The sequence below is a fragment of the Hemiscyllium ocellatum genome, chromosome 22 (assembly GCF_020745735.1).
Source record: "Hemiscyllium ocellatum isolate sHemOce1 chromosome 22, sHemOce1.pat.X.cur, whole genome shotgun sequence".
NCBI classification, from domain to species: domain Eukaryota; kingdom Metazoa; phylum Chordata; class Chondrichthyes; order Orectolobiformes; family Hemiscylliidae; genus Hemiscyllium; species Hemiscyllium ocellatum.
Genome location: NC_083422.1, coordinates 52,894,832 through 52,917,418, shown reverse-complemented (window position 1 = coordinate 52,917,418; position 22,587 = coordinate 52,894,832). Strand labels below are relative to the sequence as shown.

The following is a 22,587-nucleotide window of genomic DNA, read 5'->3' as shown; positions in this document are numbered from 1 at the left end:
TGATCTGTGGAATGCATTACCAGATGATTGCTGTTGCAAAGAATGAAACCTTTTGAAGCTATAAATATTGAAATACGCAATATGATATATGCCTAATGACAATGAAATGTAAATTAAATGAAGAATGCCAAATTGGATAAATGGGGCAATTAAAATGGTAATAGGATGGAGATGATGCAAAAAAAAAAGGGCTGGACATAGGGAGCTGTAATCTGGTTTTGGGCAGATAACTGAAGCCCCATTCACATTCCCTTCAAAACCTTCCAGCCAACTTTCTTCCTTGTGACTCTTTAACTATCAACCCCATCCCACTTCCTCATACAGGTCATTCTGCTGTAACACACGTTTCGTTCATGCAGATTTGCTATAACACGGTTAACGAAATGGGGACACTGTTTCTGTAGCGCAAACTTTTCAAGCATGTGTTGGTTATAACACGATTCAGGCCGCATTAGTTTAAATGGTGCTGCTATCACACAATTTTCTTATAACACAGAGAGTGGAACTACCGCGTTATAGCAGAATCGATTGTAGAAAGCAATCTAAAGCAAAACAAAATGCACAGTAATGTACCAGCTTCACCAATGCCCTTACCAATCTGTCAAAGGATCCTAACACTTTAAGAGAAAGATTATGATTTTCATGACCTTAGTAAGTCCTTAAGCACTTCACAGCCAAACAAAAGCACTTTCTTACAGTGTCATACGGTACGGAGAAAGACCCTTCGGACCAACCAGTCCATGCCGACCATAATCCCAAACTAAACTAGTTTCATCTGCCTGCATTTGGACCATATCTCTCCAAACATTTCTTACTCAGTTCTTTTAAACATCGTAACTGTACCTGCATCCACCACTTCCTCTGGAAGTTCATTCCATACACGCACCACTCTCTGTGTAAAAAAAAATCTAAACAATAAAAAACGAATTCTTCATCGTGACATTTCTTAGACAACAAATGCTCGAGGAAGGGTTTACTCATGAGTTGTGGACAGTCGGGAATGTGAATTTCCCAGGCAGCATTCGAAGAGCAGGAGAATTGATGTTTTGGGCATAAGCCCTTCATCAGGATTCCCAAATTCTCCTGCTCCTCGGATGCTGCCTGACCTGCTGTGCTTTCTTTGCACCACACTCTTGACTTTGATCTCTAGCATCTACAGTCCTCACTTTCTCCCATTTGATTTTGATTTTTTCCGCGGTGGGGTTAAGGGCGGTGGCAACCTGGATCTCACCTTCTCCATGTTTTCTCTATTGTGCTGGATCTTCACCGAATACCAAAGGTGGTGCCTCTTGGTTGTCCACTAATGTGGTTGGCTTTTCAGGAGGACAGTCTCGGTACTGGTAATAACAGTGATTTCCAATATTTGTGATTACTATTCTGTTGGTAAAGCTAGACGCTGCTGAGGAGGTAGTGCTGCTGAAGGTGTATAGGACCTTGTGACTTAGCACTATACAGGAAGGTTCTGAGGATTTGTACACTTTGAGTCAGTGCCCTGAGGCTGTGGTCACTCCAGACTCAGTTGTCAAATACATCGCTTTCGATAGCTTGTTGTCCACTTCTTAGTGTTTGCTGGCTCCACACAAAAGAACCTTCTGCAACTAGGTCTCCTGCTTAAATGTAAGACACTGTGGATGCTGGAGATCTGAAACAAACATAGAGGATGTTGGAGAAACACAGGACGAGCATCTGTGGAGAGAGAAACAGAGTGAATGTTTCAAGGTCAAAGGAATGTGGAGCTGGAAAAACACAGCAAATCAGGCAGCATCAGAAGAGCAGGAAAATCAACATTTCGGGTCATCATGGCTGGGCTGGTTTCAAGTCTGGTATGATGCTTAGAGTCATAGAGATGTACAGCATGGAAACAGACCCTTCAGTCCAACACATCCATGCCAACCAGATATCCCAACGTAATCTCATCCCACCTGCCAGCACCCGTATCCCTCTAAAGCCTTCCTATCCGTACACCCATCCAGATGCCTTTTAAATGTTGCAATTGTACCAGCCTCCACCACTTCCTCTGGCAGCTCATTCCATACACGCACCACCCTCTGCATGAAAGAGTTAGCTCTTAGGTCTCTTTTTTATCTTTCCCCTCTCACCCTAAACCTATGCCCCTCTAGTTCTGAACTCCCCCACCCCAAGGAAGAAACTTGTCTATTTATCTTATCCACGCTCCTCGTGATTTTATAAACCTCTATAAGGTTACCCTTCAGCGTCTGATGCTCCAGGGAAAACAGTCCCATAGAAAGTCATAGTGTCGTACATTTCAGAAATAGCCTTTGCCCTATTGACATACCTACACTGACTCCACTTCCTAGCGCTTGGCCCATAGCCTTCAATCCCATGACATTGCAAGCGCTTATTCACATATTTTAAATAAAAGTTTGGGGTTTCCTGCCTCAACTGCCCTCTCAGTTCATTCCAGACGCAAATCTCCAGCCATTCACTTTAAAATGATGTTCCCTCATATTGACCCATCAGCTCAGGTGACTAACACAGGAGAAGACTAGTCAGACCAGACTTGAAACATTAACTCTGTTTCTCTGTCCACAAGTGTGCTGAGCTCCTCCAGTGTACTCGGTGTTTGTATTTAAGTATGCTGTTTGATGCTTCCCTCACTGATATTGCCAGGTGCTTTACATTCACGTTGCAGTGCAGGTCAGAGCAAGACTTCAGTTTTCTTTCAACTGATGTCTATTCCAAAGTGGCATGTTGCCTCGAAAACACGTGTATCTACACATTGTAACTGTGACAGACTGTGGCCAGGAGAGAAATTCACGAATGAGATTTTCTTGTGTCTTTGTCTGAGTGTGAAGACAAAATGATCAAGCTGGAAAGGATCACTCACGGTCTCCCAATGCGGCCTGCTGAAAGGCAGTTTTGGGCAGCACGGTGGCTCAGTGGTTAGCACTGCTGCCTCACAGTGCCAGAGATCCAGGTTCGATTCCAGCCTCCAGTGACTGTCTGTGTGGAGTTTGCACATTCTCCCCGTGTCTGCATGAGTTTCCTCCGCGTGCTCCGGTTTCCTCCCACCATACAAAGATGTGCAGGTCTGGTGAGTTGCCTGTAGTGTTCAGGGATATGTAGGCTACATGCACTGGTCAGGAAAAGTATAGAGCAATAGGGGTAGGGGAATGGGTCTGAGTGGGATGCTCTTTGGAAGGTCGGTGTGGACTTGTTGAGCCGAGTGGCCTGTTTCCACACTGTAGGGATTGTATGAGAAAGCAATAGTGAAAGGTCAGGGTCAGGGCCAGTACAGGTCTCTGCTACACACTGTTGGAGATGTGGAAGGGGTTGGTTGACAGGTCCACACTGATTTCACGGCGGGCAGAAATCTGGGAGGACCATCTGAATTTTTTAACGACTTTCTGAAGTCCCTCTCTGCTCACAGCATTGAATGCTTTGGTGACGTTTACAAAAGTGATGCCACAGGCACTGGTTATAGCTAATTGACAGTTGTCTTGTTTTTGGCCAGGTACAAATAACATGTTTAAGAATCACAGAATCACATTGTGCAGAAGAGGCCTTTCAGTCCATCGGGTTGGTAGCAACACATGAGGAACACCTGACCTTCAGCCTAATCCCATTTACCAGCACTTGGTCCATAGCTCCAAATGTTATGACCTGCTCATCCAGGTCCTTTTTAAAGGATGTGAAGTAATTTACTTCTCCCACCCTCCCAGACAGCGCATTTCAGACTGTCACCACCAGCTGGGTAAAAAGGTTTTGTCTCACATCCCTCTTAAACCTCCTGCCCCTGACCTTGAACCTGTGTCCCCTCATGACTGACCCTTTGACTAAGGGGAACAACTGCTCCTTATCCACTCCATCCATGCCTCTCATTGTCTCGTACTCCTCAATCAGGTCACTCCTCAGTCTTCTCTGCTCCAAAGAAAACAAATCCAAACCTATTCAACATTTCCTCATAACTTGAATTTTCCATCCCAGGGAACATCCTGGTGAATCTGTTCTGAACCCTCTCCAGTGCAATCACATCCTTCCTGCAGTGTGGTGACCTGAATTACACACAGTACTCCAAATGTGGCTCACCAAAGTTCTATCCAACTCCGACATGACTTCCCTGCTTTTATAATCTATGCCTTAATTGATAAAGGCAAATGCCTCATATGCCTTTTTCACCACCCAATAACATGCCCTTCCACCTTCAGAGATCTGTGGAAAAACACGTCAAGGTCCCTTTGTTCCACAGAACTTTCAAGTGTCACACTGTTCATTGAATACTTTCTTGTCAAATTGCTCGTTCCAGAGATTGCTGGTAATGCTGAAACACAACATTTGGTTTTCCAACAGCATCCGCCTACGCATAGCAATCATAGCAGCTTCTAGTGATGCTGGTTCACAGAACCCCTACAGGGTGGAAACAGGCCATTTAGCTCATCAAGTCCAAACAGACTCTCTGAAGAGCATCCCTCCCAGACCCAACCCACCTTTGTAATCCTGCATTTCCCATGGCCAGTCTACCTAACCTACACATCTTTGGACTGTGGGAAGAAACCGGAGCACACCACAACGAGAATGTGCAAACCCCACACAGACAGTTGCCTGGGGCTGGAATTAAACCCAGGTCCCTGGCGCTGTGAGGCAGCAGTGCTAACTGTGCTGCTTGGAATACATGAACAATTCACTTTTGTATTGTAACTTTTTTTTCACTTATGTTATTTTCCTAATCACGCTGTTCAGAGATGTTGTTATCCACCTCTTGAAAAGGTGGGTCTCGAACCCTGGCCTTTCAGAATGGGGTAGGGACACTACCACTGTACCACAGGAAGGTGTCCCCTTTATTGAAAGAAAACTATCGGTGATAGTGTTTCTAACAATATATTGTGCCACTTGGCATGACCCGACTGACAACTTTGATGTTGCTGTGGTTGGTCTTCATAGGGGAAGCGAATATTGAGTATGGAGAGCTCACTGTGAGTCTGAACATTCCTCATTTTGATGGAGACAACTGCCAGGGTGAAACCCAAAGGCCAATCTGCCTGAGCACAACCAACTCAGTCCTAACTGAGGACACCCGAGTCGGGACCCGTACACCACTGACAGGACTCCTCAACACACCAGATCCTCAGTCCCTTCAAACAAAATAATTGGGCAAATTCAACATGAAGATCAATAGGAAAACAGAAGGGTATAAAGAGTCTGCAAAGGGATGTATGTAGGTTAAATGAGAAGGCAATTAATGAGAAGGACTTAGCACCATGTGGGGAAATTGTGAGGCTGTCCACTTTGCCGGGAGGAATAGAAAAGGAGAATGCTATTTAGATTGGGGAGGTGATGGTCTATTGGTATTATCACTGGGCTGTTAATCCAGAGACCCCAATAATGTGCTGGGGTCCTGGGTGTAAATGCCACATGGCAGATGGTAGAATTTGAATTCACTACAAAAAAAACCTGTGGAATTAAAAGTCTAATGACTCCATTTTCAATTGTCAGAAAAGTCCACCTGGTTCATTAATTTCCTTTAGGGAAGGAAACTGCCATCCTTAACCAGTCTGGCCTACATGTGACTCCAGACCCACAGCAATGTGGTTGACTCTTAACTGCCCTCTGGACAATTAGGAATGGGCAATAAACATTGCCTAGCCAGGGATGCCTTTATCCCATGAATGAATAAATAAAAACAAAATAAAAATAGAAAGGAGCTGCAGAATGGTACAGCACATGTTGTGTGCCATTATACACGAACCACAAAAGTTTATCATGCAGATGCAACAAGTAATTAGGAAGGCAATGGGAATGTTGGCCTTTAGTGTGAGGAGAATGGAGTATAAAAGCAGAAAAGTCTTGCTACAACTGTACAGGATATTGGCGAATCCAATGTAATTAGTGAAACCTGCAAAATTGGATATAGGTAAAAACAATGACTGCAGATGTTGGAAACCAGAGTCTAGATTAGAGTGGTGCTGGAAAAACACAGCAGGTCAAACAGCATCCGAGGAGCAGTAATATTGGCGTTTTGGGTAAAGGCGCTTTTGCCCGAAACGTCGATTTTCCTGCTCCTCGGATGCTTCCTGAACTGCTATGCTTTTCCAGCACCACTCTAATCTAAAACTGGATATACCCAGACTGGAATTCAGAGAAGGTTCACACAGCTGATTCCCCAGCATACGGGAGGTGTTTTATGGGGAATGATTGGGTCTATTCTCATGGGTGTTATGAGGAATGAGAGGTGATCTTATTGAAACACACAGGATTATGCCATGAGGACCATAGATAAGGTGAATGACCAGGGTGTTTTCCCCAGGGTGGGGGAGTTCAAATCCTGGGGGTGTATTTTTAAGGTGAGAGAAGAAAGGTTTAAAATGGATAATGCGGGACAACCTTTTTATATGGGGAGTGGTTCAGGCGAGAAATAAACTACCAGAGTAAATGGTGGATGCAGGTGTAGTTACAACTTTTAAAAAATATTTGGATAAGTACAAAGGGAGATGTTGAATAGGCTGGGACTGTTTTCCCTGGAGCATCTGAGGCTGAGGGGTGACCTTATAGAGGTTTATAAAATCATGAGGGGCTTGGATAAGGGAAATAGACAAGATCTTTTCCCTGGGGTAGGGGAGACTAGAACTAGAGGACATGGGTTTAGGGATTTAAGGAGCAACTGTTTCACGCAGAGGGTGGTGCGTGTATGGAATGGGCTGCCAGTGGAAGTGGTGGAGGCTGGTACAACTGCAACATTTAAAAGGGATCTGGATGGGTAGGAAGGGTTTATAGGGATATGGGCCAGTTGCTGGCAAATGGGACTAGATTAATTTAGGATATCTGGTCGACATGAATGAGTTGGACCGAAGGGTCTGTTCATGCTGAACATCTCTATGACTCTAAGTACATGAACAGGAAAGGTATGGAGGGATATGGGTCAAGAGCAGGCAGGTGGGAGTAGTTTAGTTTGGGATTATGTTCGACATGGGCTGGTAGACTGAAGGGTCTGTTTGAAAATGTGTTGCTGGTTAAAGTACAGCAGGTTAGGCAGCATCCAAGGAACAGGAAATTCGACGTTTCGGGCATAAGCCCTTCATAAGCCCTTTCCTATTCCTTGGATGATGCCTAACCTGCTGTGCTTTAACCAGCAACACATTTTCAGCTGTGATCTCCAGCATCTGCAGACCTCATTTTTTACCTGAAGGGTCTGTTTCCATGCTGTATGACTCTATGACTCTATAACAGATGATAACAAGCTGGTGATGACATCCAGCTCCGAACAGGGCATGTACAATCTAGATCGGTGGATCCCTACCTTTGGAGAACATGGGAGGTGACGTGCTCTTCACGCTGATGCCCTCCTCCGGGTGTGGCGCCAAGACTCCACCGGGTGGGAGAGCTCGCTCTCTTTTCTTTTCTGTCCGTGTTCTCAATGCACTTCATGGGCTTTGTGTTTCCACAGGTACAACGGTCCGAACCTGGTGTTAAAGTATGACAGAACCACAAAGCGGCTGCAGAACATCGCTGTTGATGAACCCAGTTCTCCGTACTACTCACTGCGCGATCGCCAAGGGAACGCTATAGGGGTGGCGGCCTGTGACATCGATGGTGATGGACGAGAAGAAATATACTTTCTCAACACTAATAATGCTTTTTCAGGTACACAGTGTGACAATGCTGCTCCTTTAACAAAGTTGCTCTGTCCGTGGCATTTTTAGAGAGGGGCCGTAAAGGCAGAGGTTCCGAAATGTCTGGAATATTCACCTTACATCTGCTTAAAACAATTAGAAAGGTCAGGATCTGGTCTACCTTGTTAAAATGTTTGGAGGGGCCTTGGCCCGGTCTATGACAACAGGGACTGATAGAAGCAGGTTACATCTAGGTTGCTTTCCACCTACGTGTTTGTCAGGCCATTGCAGTAATAATGGAATGATGGGTTAGTTAGAGCAAGTAATCTTGATTAATGGGTGGGATCTGGTTCTGCCCCCCAGGAGAGGGAAACAAGGCCAGTGGGGAACTTAATTATGTGGAAGCTAAATCAGCTTCACACCAGCAGGATGAAAGTAGGGTCCAGAGGTCTTAGCAATTTGTCAGGGAGTTATTCTGTATGGGGCAGTGATGAGGAATGGAGCAGTGATGAGGAATGGAGCAGTGATGGGGAATGGGGCAGTGATGGGGGATGGGGTCAGTGATGGGGGATGGGGTCAGTGATGGGGGATGGGGTCAGTGATGGGGGATGGGGTCAGTGATGGGGGATGGGGTCAGTGATGGGGATGGGGTCAGTGATGGGGGATGGGGTCAGTGATGGGGGATGGGGTCAGTGATGGGGGATGGGGTCAGTGATGGGGGATGGGGTCAGTGATGGGGAATGGGGTCAGTGATGGGGAATGGGGCAGTGATGGGGAATGGGGCAGTGATGGGGAATGAGGCAGTGATGGGGGGTGGGGTCAGTGATGGGGGATGGGGTCAGTGATGGGGGGTGGGGCAGTGATGGGGAATGAGGCAGTGATGGGGGGTGGGGTCAGTGATGGGGGGTGGGGTCAGTGATGGGGGGTGGGGTCAGTGATGGGGGATGGGGTCAGTGATGGGGGATGGGGCAGTGATGGGGAATGAGGCAGTGATGGGGGGTGGGGTCAGTGATGGGGGATGGGGTCAGTGATGGGGGATGGGGTCAGTGATGGGGGATGGGGTCAGTGATGGGGGATGGGGTCAGTGATGGGGGATGGGGTCAGTGATGGGGAATGGGGCAGTGATGGGGGGTGGGGTCAGTGATGGGGGATGGGGTCAGTGATGGGGGATGGGGTCAGTGATGGGGGATGGGGTCAGTGATGGGGGATGGGGTCAGTGATGGGGAATGGGGCAGTGATGGGGGATGGGGTCAGTGATGGGGGATGGGGTCAGTGATGGGGAATGGGGCAGTGATGGGGGATGGGGTCAGTGATGGGGAATGGGGCAGTGATGGGGGATGGGGTCAGTGATGGGGGATGGGGTCAGTGATGGGGAATGGGGCAGTGATGGGGGATGGGGTCAGTGATGGGGAATGGGGCAGTGATGGGGGGTGGGGTCAGTGATGGGGAATGGGGTCAGTGATGGGGAATGGGTCAGTGATGGGGAATGGGGCAGTGATGGGGAATGGGGCAGTGATGGGGGGTGGGGTCAGTGATGGGGAATGGGGCAGTGATGGGGGGTGGGGTCAGTGATGGGGAATGGGGCAGTGATGGGGGGTGGGGTCAGTGATGGGGGGTGGGGTCAGTGATGGGGAATGAGGCAGTGATGGGGAATGGGGCAGTGATGGGGGATGGGGTCAGTGATGGGGGATGGGGTCAGTGATGGGGGGTGGGGTCAGTGATGGGGGATGGGGCAGTGATGGGGAATGGGGCAGTGATGGGGAATGGGGCAGTGATGGGGGGTGGGGTCAGTGATGGGGGATGGGGTCAGTGATGGGGAATGGGGCAGTGATGGGGGGTGGGGTCAGTGATGGGGGATGGGGTCAGTGATGGGGGATGGGGTCAGTGATGGGGAATGGAGCAGTGATGGGGAATGGGGCAGTGATGGGGGGTGGGGTCAGTGATGGGGAATGGGGCAGTGATGGGGGGTGGGGTCAGTGATGGGGGATGGGGTCAGTGATGGGGGATGGGGTCAGTGATGGGGAATGGAGCAGTGATGGGGAATGGGGCAGTGATGGGGGGTGGGGTCAGTGATGGGGAATGGGGCAGTGATGGGGGATGGGGTCAGTGATGGGGATGGGGTCAGTGATGGGGGATGAGGCAGTGATGGGGAATGGGGCAGTGATGGGGGGTGGGGTCAGTGATGGGGGGTGGGGTCAGTGATGGGGGATGAGGCAGTGATGGGGAATGGGGCAGTGATGGGGGGTGGGGTCAGTGATGGGGGATGGGGTCAGTGATGGGGAATGGGGCAGTGATGGGGAATGGGGCAGTGATGGGGGATGGGGTCAGTGATGGGGGGTGGGGTCAGTGATGGGGGGTGGGGTCAGTGATGGGGAATGGGGCAGTGATGGGGGGTGGGGTCAGTGATGGGGGATGGGGCAGTGATGGGGGATGGGGTCAGTGATGGGGGATGGGGCAGTGATGGGGGGTGGGGTCAGTGATGGGGGATGGGGTCAGTGATGGGGAATGGGGCAGTGATGGGGGGTGGGGTCAGTGATGGGGAATGGGGCAGTGATGGGGGGTGGGGTCAGTGATGGGGGATGGGGTCAGTGATGGGGGATGGGGTCAGTGATGGGGAATGGGGTCAGTGATGGGGGGTGGGGTCAGTGATGGGGGATGGGGTCAGTGATGGGGGATGGGGTCAGTGATGGGGAATGGGGCAGTGATGGGGAATGGGGTCAGTGATGGGGGGTGGGGTCAGTGATGGGGAATGGGGCAGTGATGGGGGGATGGGGTCAGTGATGGGGGATGGGGTCAGTGATGGGGAATGGGGCAGTGATGGGGGGATGGGGTCAGTGATGGGGGGTGGGGTCAGTGATGGGGAATGGGGCAGTGATGGGGGGATGGGGTCAGTGATGGGGGATGGGGCAGTGATGGGGGATGGGGCAGTGATGGGGGGTGGGGTCAGTGATGGGGGATGAGGCAGTGATGGGGGATGGGGTCAGTGATGGGGGGTGGGGTCAGTGATGGGGGGTGGGGTCAGTGATGGGGAATGGGGTCAGTGATGGGGGATGGGGTCAGTGATGGGGGATGGGGTCAGTGATGGGGGGTGGGGTCAGTGATGGGGGATGGGGTCAGTGATGGGGGATGGGGCAGTGATGGGGGATGAGGCAGTGATGGGGAATGGGGTCAGTGATGGGGGATGGGGTCAGTGATGGGGGATGGGGTCAGTGATGGGGGATGGGGTCAGTGATGGGGAATGGGGCAGTGATGGGGAATGAGGCAGTGATGGGGGATGGGGTCAGTGATGGGGGGTGGGGTCAGTGATGGGGGATGGGGTCAGTGATGGGGGGTGGGGTCAGTGATGGGGAATGAGGCAGTGATGGGGAATGGGGCAGTGATGGGGGATGGGGTCAGTGATGGGGGATGGGGTCAGTGATGGGGGGTGGGGTCAGTGATGGGGAATGGGGCAGTGATGGGGAATGGGGCAGTGATGGGGGGTGGGGTCAGTGATGGGGGATGGGGTCAGTGATGGGGGGTGGGGTCAGTGATGGGGAATGGGGCAGTGATGGGGGATGGGGTCAGTGATGGGGGATGGGGTCAGTGATGGGGGGTGGGGTCAGTGATGGGGAATGGGGCAGTGATGGGGGATGGGGTCAGTGATGGGGGGTGGGGTCAGTGATGGGGAATGGGGCAGTGATGGGGGATGGGGTCAGTGATGGGGGATGGGGTCAGTGATGGGGGGTGGGGTCAGTGATGGGGAATGGGGCAGTGATGGGGGATGGGGTCAGTGATGGGGGATGGGGTCAGTGATGGGGGGTGGGGTCAGTGATGGGGAATGGGGCAGTGATGGGGAATGGGGCAGTGATGGGGAATGGGGCAGTGATGGGGGGTGGGGTCAGTGATGGGGGGTGGGGTCAGTGATGGGGAATGGGGCAGTGATGGGGGATGGGGTCAGTGATGGGGGATGGGGTCAGTGATGGGGGATGAGGCAGTGATGGGGAATGGGGCAGTGATGGGGGATGAGGCAGTGATGGGGGATGGGGTCAGTGATGGGGGATGGGGTCAGTGATGGGGGGTGGGGTCAGTGATGGGGGATGAGGCAGTGATGGGGAATGGGGCAGTGATGGGGGGTGGGGCAGTGATGGGGAATGGGGCAGTGATGGGGAATGGGGTCAGTGATGGGGGATGGGGCAGTGATGGGGGATGGGGTCAGTGATGGGGGGTGGGGTCAGTGATGGGGGATGGGGTCAGTGATGGGGGGTGGGGTCAGTGATGGGGAATGGGGCAGTGATGGGGAATGGGGCAGTGATGGGGGATGGGGCAGTGATGGGGGGTGGGGCAGTGATGGGGGTGGGGTCAGTGATGGGGGGTGGGGTCAGTGATGGGGAATGGGGCAGTGATGGGGGTGGGGTCAGTGATGGGGGGTGGGGTCAGTGATGGGGAATGGGGCAGTGATGGGGGTGGGGTCAGTGATGGGGAATGAGGCAGTGATGGGGGGTGGGGTCAGTGATGGGGGATGGGGCAGTGATGGGGGGTGGGGTCAGTGATGGGGGATGGGGTCAGTGATGGGGGATGGGGCAGTGATGGGGGGTGGGGTCAGTGATGGGGGATGGGGTCAGTGATGGGGAATGGGGCAGTGATGGGGGGTGGGGTCAGTGATGGGGGATGGGGTCAGTGATGGGGGGTGGGGTCAGTGATGGGGGATGGGGTCAGTGATGGGGGATGGGGTCAGTGATGGGGAATGGGGCAGTGATGGGGGATGGGGTCAGTGATGGGGAATGGGGCAGTGATGGGGGATGGGGTCAGTGATGGGGAATGAGGCAGTGATGGGGGGTGGGGTCAGTGATGGGGAATGGGGTCAGTGATGGGGGATGGGGTCAGTGATGGGGGATGGGGTCAGTGATGGGGGGTGGGGTCAGTGATGGGGGATGGGGTCAGTGATGGGGAATGGGGCAGTGATGGGGGGATGGGGTCAGTGATGGGGGGTGGGGTCAGTGATGGGGAATGGGGCAGTGATGGGGGGATGGGGTCAGTGATGGGGGATGGGGTCAGTGATGGGGAATGGGGCAGTGATGGGGGGATGGGGTCAGTGATGGGGGGTGGGGTCAGTGATGGGGAATGGGGCAGTGATGGGGGGATGGGGTCAGTGATGGGGGATGGGGTCAGTGATGGGGGATGGGGTCAGTGATGGGGAATGGGGCAGTGATGGGGGATGGGGTCAGTGATGGGGAATGAGGCAGTGATGGGGGGTGGGGTCAGTGATGGGGAATGGGGTCAGTGATGGGGGATGGGGTCAGTGATGGGGGATGGGGTCAGTGATGGGGGGTGGGGTCAGTGATGGGGGATGGGGTCAGTGATGGGGAATGGGGCAGTGATGGGGGGATGGGGTCAGTGATGGGGGGTGGGGTCAGTGATGGGGAATGGGGCAGTGATGGGGGGATGGGGTCAGTGATGGGGGATGGGGTCAGTGATGGGGAATGGGGCAGTGATGGGGAATGAGGCAGTGATGGGGAATGAGGCAGTGATGGGGAATGGGGCAGTGATGGGGAATGGGGCAGTGATGGGGAATGAGGCAGTGATGGGGGATGGGGTCAGTGATGGGGGGTGGGGTCAGTGATGGGGGATGGGGTCAGTGATGGGGAATGGGTCAGTGATGGGGAATGGGTCAGTGATGGGGGGTGGGGTCAGTGATGGGGAATGGGGCAGTGATGGGGGATGGGGTCAGTGATGGGGGATGGGGTCAGTGATGGGGAATGGGGCAGTGATGGGGGGTGGGGTCAGTGATGGGGAATGGGGCAGTGATGGGGAATGAGGCAGTGATGGGGAATGGGGCAGTGAGCAGATACGGGCAGTGAGGGGTTATAGGGCATGATAGGGAATCTGGGCAGTGATAGGATAGGGGGGCAGTGGTAGGGAATGGGGCAGTGATGGGGAATGGGGCAGTGATAGGGTTGGGGCAATGAATGGGGTTGGGGCAGTAATTGGGTGGGGGCAGTGATGGGGTGTGGGGCTGTGATGGGGTGTGGGGCAGTGATGGGGTACAGGGCAGTGATGGGGTAGGGACAATGTTGGGATAAGGGCAGTAATGAGGTGGGGGCAGTGATGGGTTGGGGACAGTGATGTGGAATAGGGCAGTGATTGGGTAGGGGGCTGTGATGGGATTGGGGGAGTGAATGGGGTGTGGGCCAGTGATGGGGTGGGGGCTGTGATGGGGTACAGGGCAGTAATGGGGTGGGGGCTGTGATGGGGTACAGGGCAGTAATGGGGTGGGGGCTGTGATGGAGATTGGGATCAATGATGGGGAATGTGGTCAGTGATTGAATATGGGGAATGGGGCAGTGATGGGGTGGGGGCAGTGATGGGGAATGGGGCAGTGATGGGGTACAGGGCAGTGATGGGGAATGGGGCAGTGATGGGGAATTTGGACAATGATGGGGAATGGGGCAGTGATGGGGTACGGGGCAGTGGTGGGGTACGGGCTGTGATGGGGTACGGGGCAGTGGTGGGGTACGGGCTGTGATGGGGTACGGGGCAGTGGTGGGGTACGGGGCTGTGATGGTGTACGGGGCTGTGATGGGGTGGGTGCTGTGATGGGGTACAGGGCAGTGATGGGGTACAGGGCTGTGATGGGGTACAGGGCTGTGATGGGGTACAGGGCAGTGATGGGGTACAGGGCTGTGATGGGGTACAGGGCAGTGATGGGGTACAGGGCAGTGATGGGGTACAGGGCTGTGATGGGGTACAGGGCTGTGATGGGGTACAGGGCAGTGATGGGGTACAGGGCAGTGATGGGGAATTTGGACAATGATGGGGAATGGGGCAGTGATGGGGTACGGGGCTGTGATGGGGTACGGGGCTGTGATGGGGTACGGGGCTGTGATGGGGTGGGGGCTGTGATGGGGTACGGGGCTGTGATGGGGTACGGGGCTGTGATGGGGTACGGGGCTGTGATGGGGTGGGGGCTGTGATGGGGTACGGGGCTGTGATGGGGTACGGGGCTGTGATGGGGTACGGGGCTGTGATGGGGTGGGGGCTGTGATGGGGTACGGGGCTGTGATGGGGTACAGGGCTGTGATGGGGTACGGGGCTGTGATGGGGTACGGGGCTGTGATGGGGTGGGGGCTGTGATGGGGTACGGGGCTGTGATGGGGTACAGGGCTGTGATGGGGTACGGGGCTGTGATGGGGTACGGGGCTGTGATGGGGTGGGGGCTGTGATGGGGAATGGAGCAGTGATGGGATACGGGGTAGTGATAGGGTGTGGGGCAATGATGGGGTGGGGGTTGTGATGGGGTGGGGACAGGGTTGAGGTGGGGGCTGTGATGAGGTGGGGGCTGTGATGGGGAATGTGGCTGTGATGGGATAAGGGCTGTGATGAGGTGGGGGCTGTGATGGGGAATGTGGCTGTGATGGGGTACGGGGCAGTGATAGGATAAGGGCTGTGATGGGATAAGGGCTGTGATGGGATAAGGGCTGTGATGGGGTGGGGGCTGTGATGGGGAATGTGGCTGTGATGGGGTACGGGGCAGTGATAGGATAAGGGCTGTGATAGGATAAGGGCTGTGATGGGATAAGGGCTGTGATGGGGTGAGGGTAGGGATGGTGTCAGAAATCAAAATGCACTAGATTCAGTGTTTGCAGGATTTTGGTGAAGTGTTGAGTGGTGAGGTTTGTACAGTCTGCACAGAGCTGTTCAATAGCTGAGGTGATATCACAATCCACATGGACAAAGACTATTTGATTCTTTCAGCTCAGCTTACCTGCAGTCGATAAGGTCGGTTTCTATTACTCAATTAAATCATAAATTTGAAAAGTCAATATTTCAGCCAGTGTGCACCTGTGGTAGAGATAAAGGCAGGTTATTGAAACTATCAGGGGACTTCAGTTTGAGAGAGTTCCACAACAGATATAGTCTCGTGTTGCACAAGAATAGAGCTGCAACATTGTCCTTCACTTAGTAAAACCCAAGACAATCAAACCTAAAGAGCAAACACAACAACAACTTGCATTTATGTCACATCTCATTAGTAAAAAAACGTACTTCATAGGAGCATCATCAAGCAATGTTTGACATTCAATCACTTAAGGATTCATTAGGATACCTAGAAAGGCTGGGGTGAAGTGGTAATGTCCCTGGACTAGTAATGCAGATTCCCCAGGTTAATGGCAATATTCAAATTCAATTAAATTAGATTACTTACAGTGTGGAAACAGGCCCTTCGGCCCAACAAGTCCACACCGACCCGCCGAAGTGCAACCCACCCATACCCCTACATTTACCCCTTACCTAACACTACGGACAATTTTAGCATGGCCAATTCACCTGACCCGCACATCTTTGGACTGTGGGAGGAAACCGGAGCACCCGAAGGAAACCCACGCAGACACGGGGAGAACGTGCAAACTCCACACAGTCAGTCACCTGAGTCGGGAATTGAACCCGGGTCTCAGGCGCTGTGAGGCAGCAGTGCTAACCACTGTGCCACCGTGCCGCCCACAATAAATGCGTATGTAGTTCTTCGGGTGCAAGAAATTAATGGGGTACGAGAGGAAGCAGGAACAAGGTGCTAAATTGAATGATCAGCTGTTATCTTATTGAATAGTGGAATAGATTTGAAGGGCTGTGTAAAATGAGGAGGGATGTAGGTAGGTTGAATGATAGGTACCTTTTCCCTTGGATGGGGGATTTCAAGACTAGCGGTCACATTTTTTACAGTGAGAGGAGAGAGACTTAAAATGGATATGAGGAGCAAATCCTTTACACAGATGGTGTTTCGGATGTGGAACTGACTTCCTGAGGAAGTAATGGATATGGGCACAATTTCAATGTTCAAAAGACATTTGGCTAAGTACATGAACAGGAGAGATTTGGAGGGATATGGGCTAAGTGCAGGAAGGTGGGACTAGTTTAGTCTGGGATTATGTTTGGCATTGACTGGTTGGACCAGAGGGTGGTCTGTTTGTTGTGCTGCATGACTCAATGACTGTACAGCCTACTCCTGCTCCTATTTTCTCCGTTTCTGGATACTGAAATAAAATGCTGGTGATGACATTACTACCATGACAACCATGTAACCACTTTTCACCTTACAAAAGGTTCAATGATCAGAGGACACTGTTTCGAAGGTGAGGAGCAGGAGTTTCAGAGAGGTTATGGAGAAGAATCTTTTTTACTCAGAGAATGGTGGAAATCTGGAACTCACTGTCTGAAAGAGTGGGAGTGACAGAAACTCTTAAGATGTTTAAGAACAATATAGATGAGTACTTGAAATGCCAGAGTGTACAAGGCTATGGACCAAATGCTGGGTAATGGGATTAAAACCGAAGGGACAGACACAATGGGTGGAAAGATCTTGTTCTGTGTTGTTAAAAACTCTGGCTGTTAGTTCAAGTAAAAACCCACTCGGTTCACAAATGCCCTTTGGGAGGGTTTGGGGGGAAATCTGCCACCTTTACCTGGGCTGACCTGTGTGTGACTCCAGACCCAAGTGAAGTAACTGCACAGAGGCAGGTCACCCTTGGAGAGTGCTTGACGCTGGTCCAGCTCCTGCAGAGCCAGCTCTCAGAGTGACCAGAACCCCTGTCAGTCCTCTTCTGTTTTTCTTTTCTTTTCTCTTTTTTGTTACTAAAAAAGGAATACCAGTTAACAAACTGGCCATATAATTCAGCCAGTTCAGGAATCAGGTTTCTCCCTGCCAAAAAGAGCAGAAGCCAACAACAACAGGAGCACACTGACTGTGGCCCAGCCAGCACAGAGTCAGTATCCTAACCTGAGGAGATTCTAAATCTCCTGGCTATATTTCTTCTCCTTACCCCTGCGCCACCACCTGACTGTGGTGGTGCTTATTTTTTTTCCCCAGTACCCATGCTGTGTGTGTGCAGGTGTGAGACACAGTGAAGAACAACAGGTGTACAAACCTTTATTCACTTTCCACCACCAGGAAGAAAGGAAACACCCGAATGGCCAGTGACAAGCAGTGCCCTTCACATCAAAGGGCAATGCTGCGTGATCAAACAGTGAGGGGGAGGGCATGGATTAAATCAAAATAGAGTTGGGGGAGAGTAGATCATGTTCTTATTCAGCCCCAATCAGGGAACTCATATTCTATGACGTCCACCTGGCTGACAATCACTAGACACTGCAACGTGATTGACTCTTAGTTCCCCTCTGGACAATTGGAGATGGCAATAAACACTGGTCTAGCCAGAGTAATCCATGTCCCATGAACATATTTTTGAAAAGGTTGTCGAAAGATTTGATTTGATTTGATTTATTGTCATGTGTACCTAAGTACAGTGAAAACCTTTGTTTTGTGAGCAGTACAGGCAGATCATAGCAAACAAGGACACACAGGGCACTTAGACAGAGTGAGGCCTGCAGGTCATACTGCTCAGGAATTATACATCAGCAAGATCAACATTACTTGGGGAGAGTATTAATGCAGGGTAGGTCACGTAAGAGTGGGAATGACTTTTGCCTCAGGCAGATGAAAGAATGTCAGCTATTGGTGGAGGGGTTAAAAAATTGAGGGTGTGCGATGGGGTCGGAATTGGAGAATCGCAGAGTGCTTGAAGGCTATCAGATTGAGTGGAGGGGACTGGAGGAGATGTCATTTTAAAGAGAGGTGTGAGTGGAATTGATGATGTCTGGCTACGGGAAACTGAATAGAGTGGCAGAGGCAAATGAAAGAAAGCATTAAAGAAGCCAGAAGGGAACTGGAGGAAGGCCAGCGAGTTACAAGACATTCTGTCTAGGAAGAGAACCGATATTATAGACAGTGCAAGACAAAGGACATTTGAGAGCCTTGAAAAGCACGTTGCTGCAAATTCCAAATGTCGAGACACTTTGGTGCCAATAATAATTAGGAGCCTCTGACTTCGATTAGCCATTGTTGTCCAGCAGAAACATTGTCCTTGCCAATAAATTACTTCCTACAGGTGATGATTAGCAGAGTAGGGGACATTTGCCTGATGACTTTGTAGCAGAGGATTTTGTACCGTTGTAATGTGGTGAGTGAATGAATTGATTCACTTTGGCCAGAAACCCAGTACAAGCATTTTACAGCAATTTGGAAATAGTACACCTAACCTGACAACATTTTCCATGCTGCCTATTAAATATTCAGTACTAATCGAATTGTTGAGGTGGTTTTGAGGAATTGTTGAGAGAGTTAAGAGGGCATGACATTAAAATTCTAATCAGTAGGTAATGTCCATAGTCTAAGAGTGATTGAGACTTCACACCCTGGGTTCTAAACTCTGGAATGCTCTGCCCAAAACTCTCTGCCAATCTCTCCTCCTTTTAAAAAACACACAAGATATAGGAGAAGATGTAGGCCATTCAGCCCGTCAAGTCTGCTTTGCCACTCATTGAGATCATGCCTGATCTGATCATCCTCACTTTCCTAGCTTGTCCCCATAACCCTTGATTCCTTTGCTGATTAAATCTCTGTCTATCTCAGCCTGGAATATACTTAATGACCCAACCGCAACAGCCCTCTGGGGTAAAGAATTCACCAGATGCACTACCCTCTGAGAGAAGAGATTCCTCCTCATCTCTGTCATAAATGGCTGGTCCTTTACTCTGAGATTATGCCCTTTGGTCCTAGGTTCGACCACAAGGGGATATAATCTTTCCACATTTACTCCTAAGAATGCTCAATGTATCAGTAAGGTTGCCTCTCATTTTTTCTATATTCGAATGAGTACAGGCCCATCTATTCAACTGTAGTTCATAAGGTAGTCCCTCCACACCTGATATCAATGGAGTGAACCTTCTGTGGGCTGTCTCTGATGCTAATATACCTTTCCATATGTAAGGGGCCCAAAACTGTTCACAATATTCCAGCTATAGTTTGACTAGTGCCTCCCTACTTTGATACTTCATTCCCTTTGACAAAGTAATCCATTTGATTGGCACCACTTCTTCCCCAACTGACACTCAGTAGCAGAAGTGTGTACTATCTATAAGATGCACTGCAGAAATTCACCAAAGATCCTTGGACAACACCTTCCAAACCCATCACCGCGTCCATCTAGAAAGACAAGAGCAGCAGATATACGGGAACACCACCCCCTGCAAGTTACTCTCCAAAGCCACTTACCATCCTGAATTGGAAATATATCATCGTTCCTTCACTGTCGCTGGGTTAAACTCCTGGAATTCCCTCCCTGAGGCCATTGTGAGTCAACCTACAGCACACGGACTGCAGCAGTTCAAGAAGGCAGCTCACCCCTACCTTCTCAAGGGGCAACTAGGGATGGACAATAAATGCTGGCCCAGGCAGTGATGCCTATGCCTCATAAAGGCTAACACTCTATTGGCTTTCTCTATTAGTCAGTGAATTTGGATTCCAGATTTTTGTGATTCATGGTCAAGGACTATCAAATATCTCTGTTCTGTAGCTTTCCACAGAGATTCTCCATTTAAGTAATATTCAGCTCATCTATTCTCCCTGCCAATGTGTTAACCTTATATTTCCTGCATTATATTCCATCTGCCAAGTTTCTGCTGACTTGCTTAACCTGTCCATATCCCTCTGCAGACTCCTTGTGTCATCTTCACTACTTGCCTTCCTGATGAGGGCTTATGCCTGAAATGTTGACTCTCCTGCTCCTCGGATGCTGCCTGACCTGCTGTGCTTTTCCAGCGCCACACTTTTTGACTCTGATCTTCAGCATCTGCCATCCTTTTTCCTACTTTCCTTCCCGTCTATTTCATGTCATCTGAAACTTAGCACATTCACTTACCTCATCCAAGTCATTAATATGTATTGCAAATAATTGTGGCCCAGAACTGATCCCTGCGGTACACCACTAGTTACAGGTCGCCAACCTGAAAATGCCCCCGCGCTCCCAACTCTGTATCTTTTATTAGTTACGTAATCCTCCAACATGCTAACACACAACTCCTACACCAGGGCCTGTTAAATTTATTCAGTAACTTAACATATGATCAAATACCCTCTGAAAATCCAAATATATTACATCCACTGCTTTCCCTTTATCTATCCCGTTTGTTAACTCCTTAATGATTTGTAGTAAATTTGTCAGGCACAATTTCCCTTTCCTAAGCCATGTTGGCTTTGCTTGATCAGATTGTAATTTCTAAATCTTTCCATCCTTTATCATGAACTCTAACATTTTCCCAATAACAGTTGCTAAGCTAACTGCCTGAAAGTTCGCTGTTTCTTTCTCTGTCTCTCTTTCTCAATAAAAGTGACAGTTTTCCAATCCTCCGGGACTTCTCCAGAATCTAATGATTCCTGGAAAATTACTACGAGTGCCTCCACAGCAATAACTAGAGGACTATCTCATCTCATCTTCAGACTACAGACTTTACAACCTTCTGGGTTCAATATTGAGTACAACACCTTCAGATTGTAAACCTATTTCTTCGCCTACTTTTAGCTTTACCTGTTACGTTCTCTGCCACCATGTCCTCTTTCCCCTCCCCCCAACCCAGAGGGATTTACCGTCTGGCAGTAAGACATCCCGTTGTTCTGCCATTGTCACATTTTGATCACTTAATCTGAACTATCAAAATCTTCTCCCCCAGCACTCCACCCCCTGCCCCCCCCCCATGCCATTGCGTAAATGCTGCTCCCTCCACACTTCACGTCAGCTCTGAGGAACAGTCATCTCGGCTTGAAACGTTAGCTTGCTCTCTCTGTCTGGATGCTGCCTGACCCGCTCTAGTATTTGTTGTTTTCAGTACGGATTCCAGCATCTGCAGTAATTTGCTCCTGCACTATTTCTGCATCTTTAAGGCGTTCCCTCTTTGCCCAAACTTTTATCCATCTGTCCTAATGTTGCCTTATGTGGCTCAGTGTTTGATTAAGCTTTTAAGCAGCATTTGGAGCAGTTTACTAACTTCATACCTGTTGTATAAGGCAGTCAGGACCAGAAAGGATCATCCCAAGAGGAGTTCTATCTATCAGGATAAACTAGCTAACTAGTTTATTATTTGCTGTTGAGTTAAATCTGCAACGTGAAGATTGCATATGTCAGACGCATTATAATGAGCTAATAAGTTAAATGCAATAAACCTTTATCAAGTCTGAACCTTTCTTCTGCTTAAGGCTGTGTGTGGTCATACTTCCATACCTGGCATCAACACTGAAGAAAAAGGTGGATTGATGGTAGGGAATCTCCCCAAAATCTACAAGATACATGCCAGCAGCATTTGCACAATGTACAGGAATATCAAGGCAAGCTGTGGTTATCATAGAACCTGCTGGAGCCTACAACAGAAGCGTTAGTGAAAAAAATACAGTCACACACTTATACATCAAAGAAACTCATCCATATCGACCGGATATTCTAAATTAATCTAGTCCTCTTTGCCAGCATTTGGCCAGCATCCCACTAAACCCTTCCTAATCATGTACCCATCCAGATGCCTTTTAAATGTTGTAATTGTATCAGCCTCCACCACTTCCTCTGGCAGCTCCATTTCATACACGCACCACTGTCTGTGTAAAAATGTTTCCCCTTATGTCCCTTCTATAACTTTCCCTTCTCACCTTAAACCTATGCCCTCTAGTTCCAGCACCCTCTAGTTGTGGACTCACTTACCCTGAGAAAAATGTCTATTTATCCTATCCATGCCCCTTATGATTTTAAAAACCTCTATAAGGTCACCCCTCAGCCTCTGATGCCCCAGGAAAAACAGCCCCAGCCTGTTCAGCCTCTTCCTATAGCTCAAACCCTCCAACCCTGGCAACATCCTTGTAAATCTTTTCTGAACCCTTTCAAGTTTCACAACATCCTTCCAATTGTAGGGAGACCAGAATTAAATGCAGAATTCCAAAAATGGCCTAACCAATATCTGTACAACATGACATCCCAACTCTTGTTCTCAATGCACTGACCAATATGTTTTTCTTTATTGACCAGCCCACACCTGAATGGAAGTACTCTTCCTGGATCCACAAATAAAGTAACTCTCACCCCACTTCCCACTTCCTTTCGGCTTCCTAAGATATTCCCACCAGTGTATCATCACATTCCTGCACTGGCTAAGAGCACGATGGTGA

General features: G+C 50.1%; 1 protein-coding gene across 4 annotated transcripts in view; it reads left to right on the top strand.

Annotated features, from left to right (window-relative positions):
• Nucleotides 1-22,587, top strand: part of crtac1b (cartilage acidic protein 1b) — a 432,025-nt gene that overhangs the window by 102,733 nt on the left and 306,705 nt on the right. For all 4 annotated transcript variants that reach the window (XM_060842222.1, XM_060842221.1, XM_060842219.1 and 1 more), the window contains exon 3: nt 7,403-7,599. In XM_060842222.1, the coding sequence (XP_060698205.1) occupies nt 7,403-7,599 (197 nt within the window). The remainder of the gene's footprint in view (nt 1-7,402; nt 7,600-22,587) is intronic.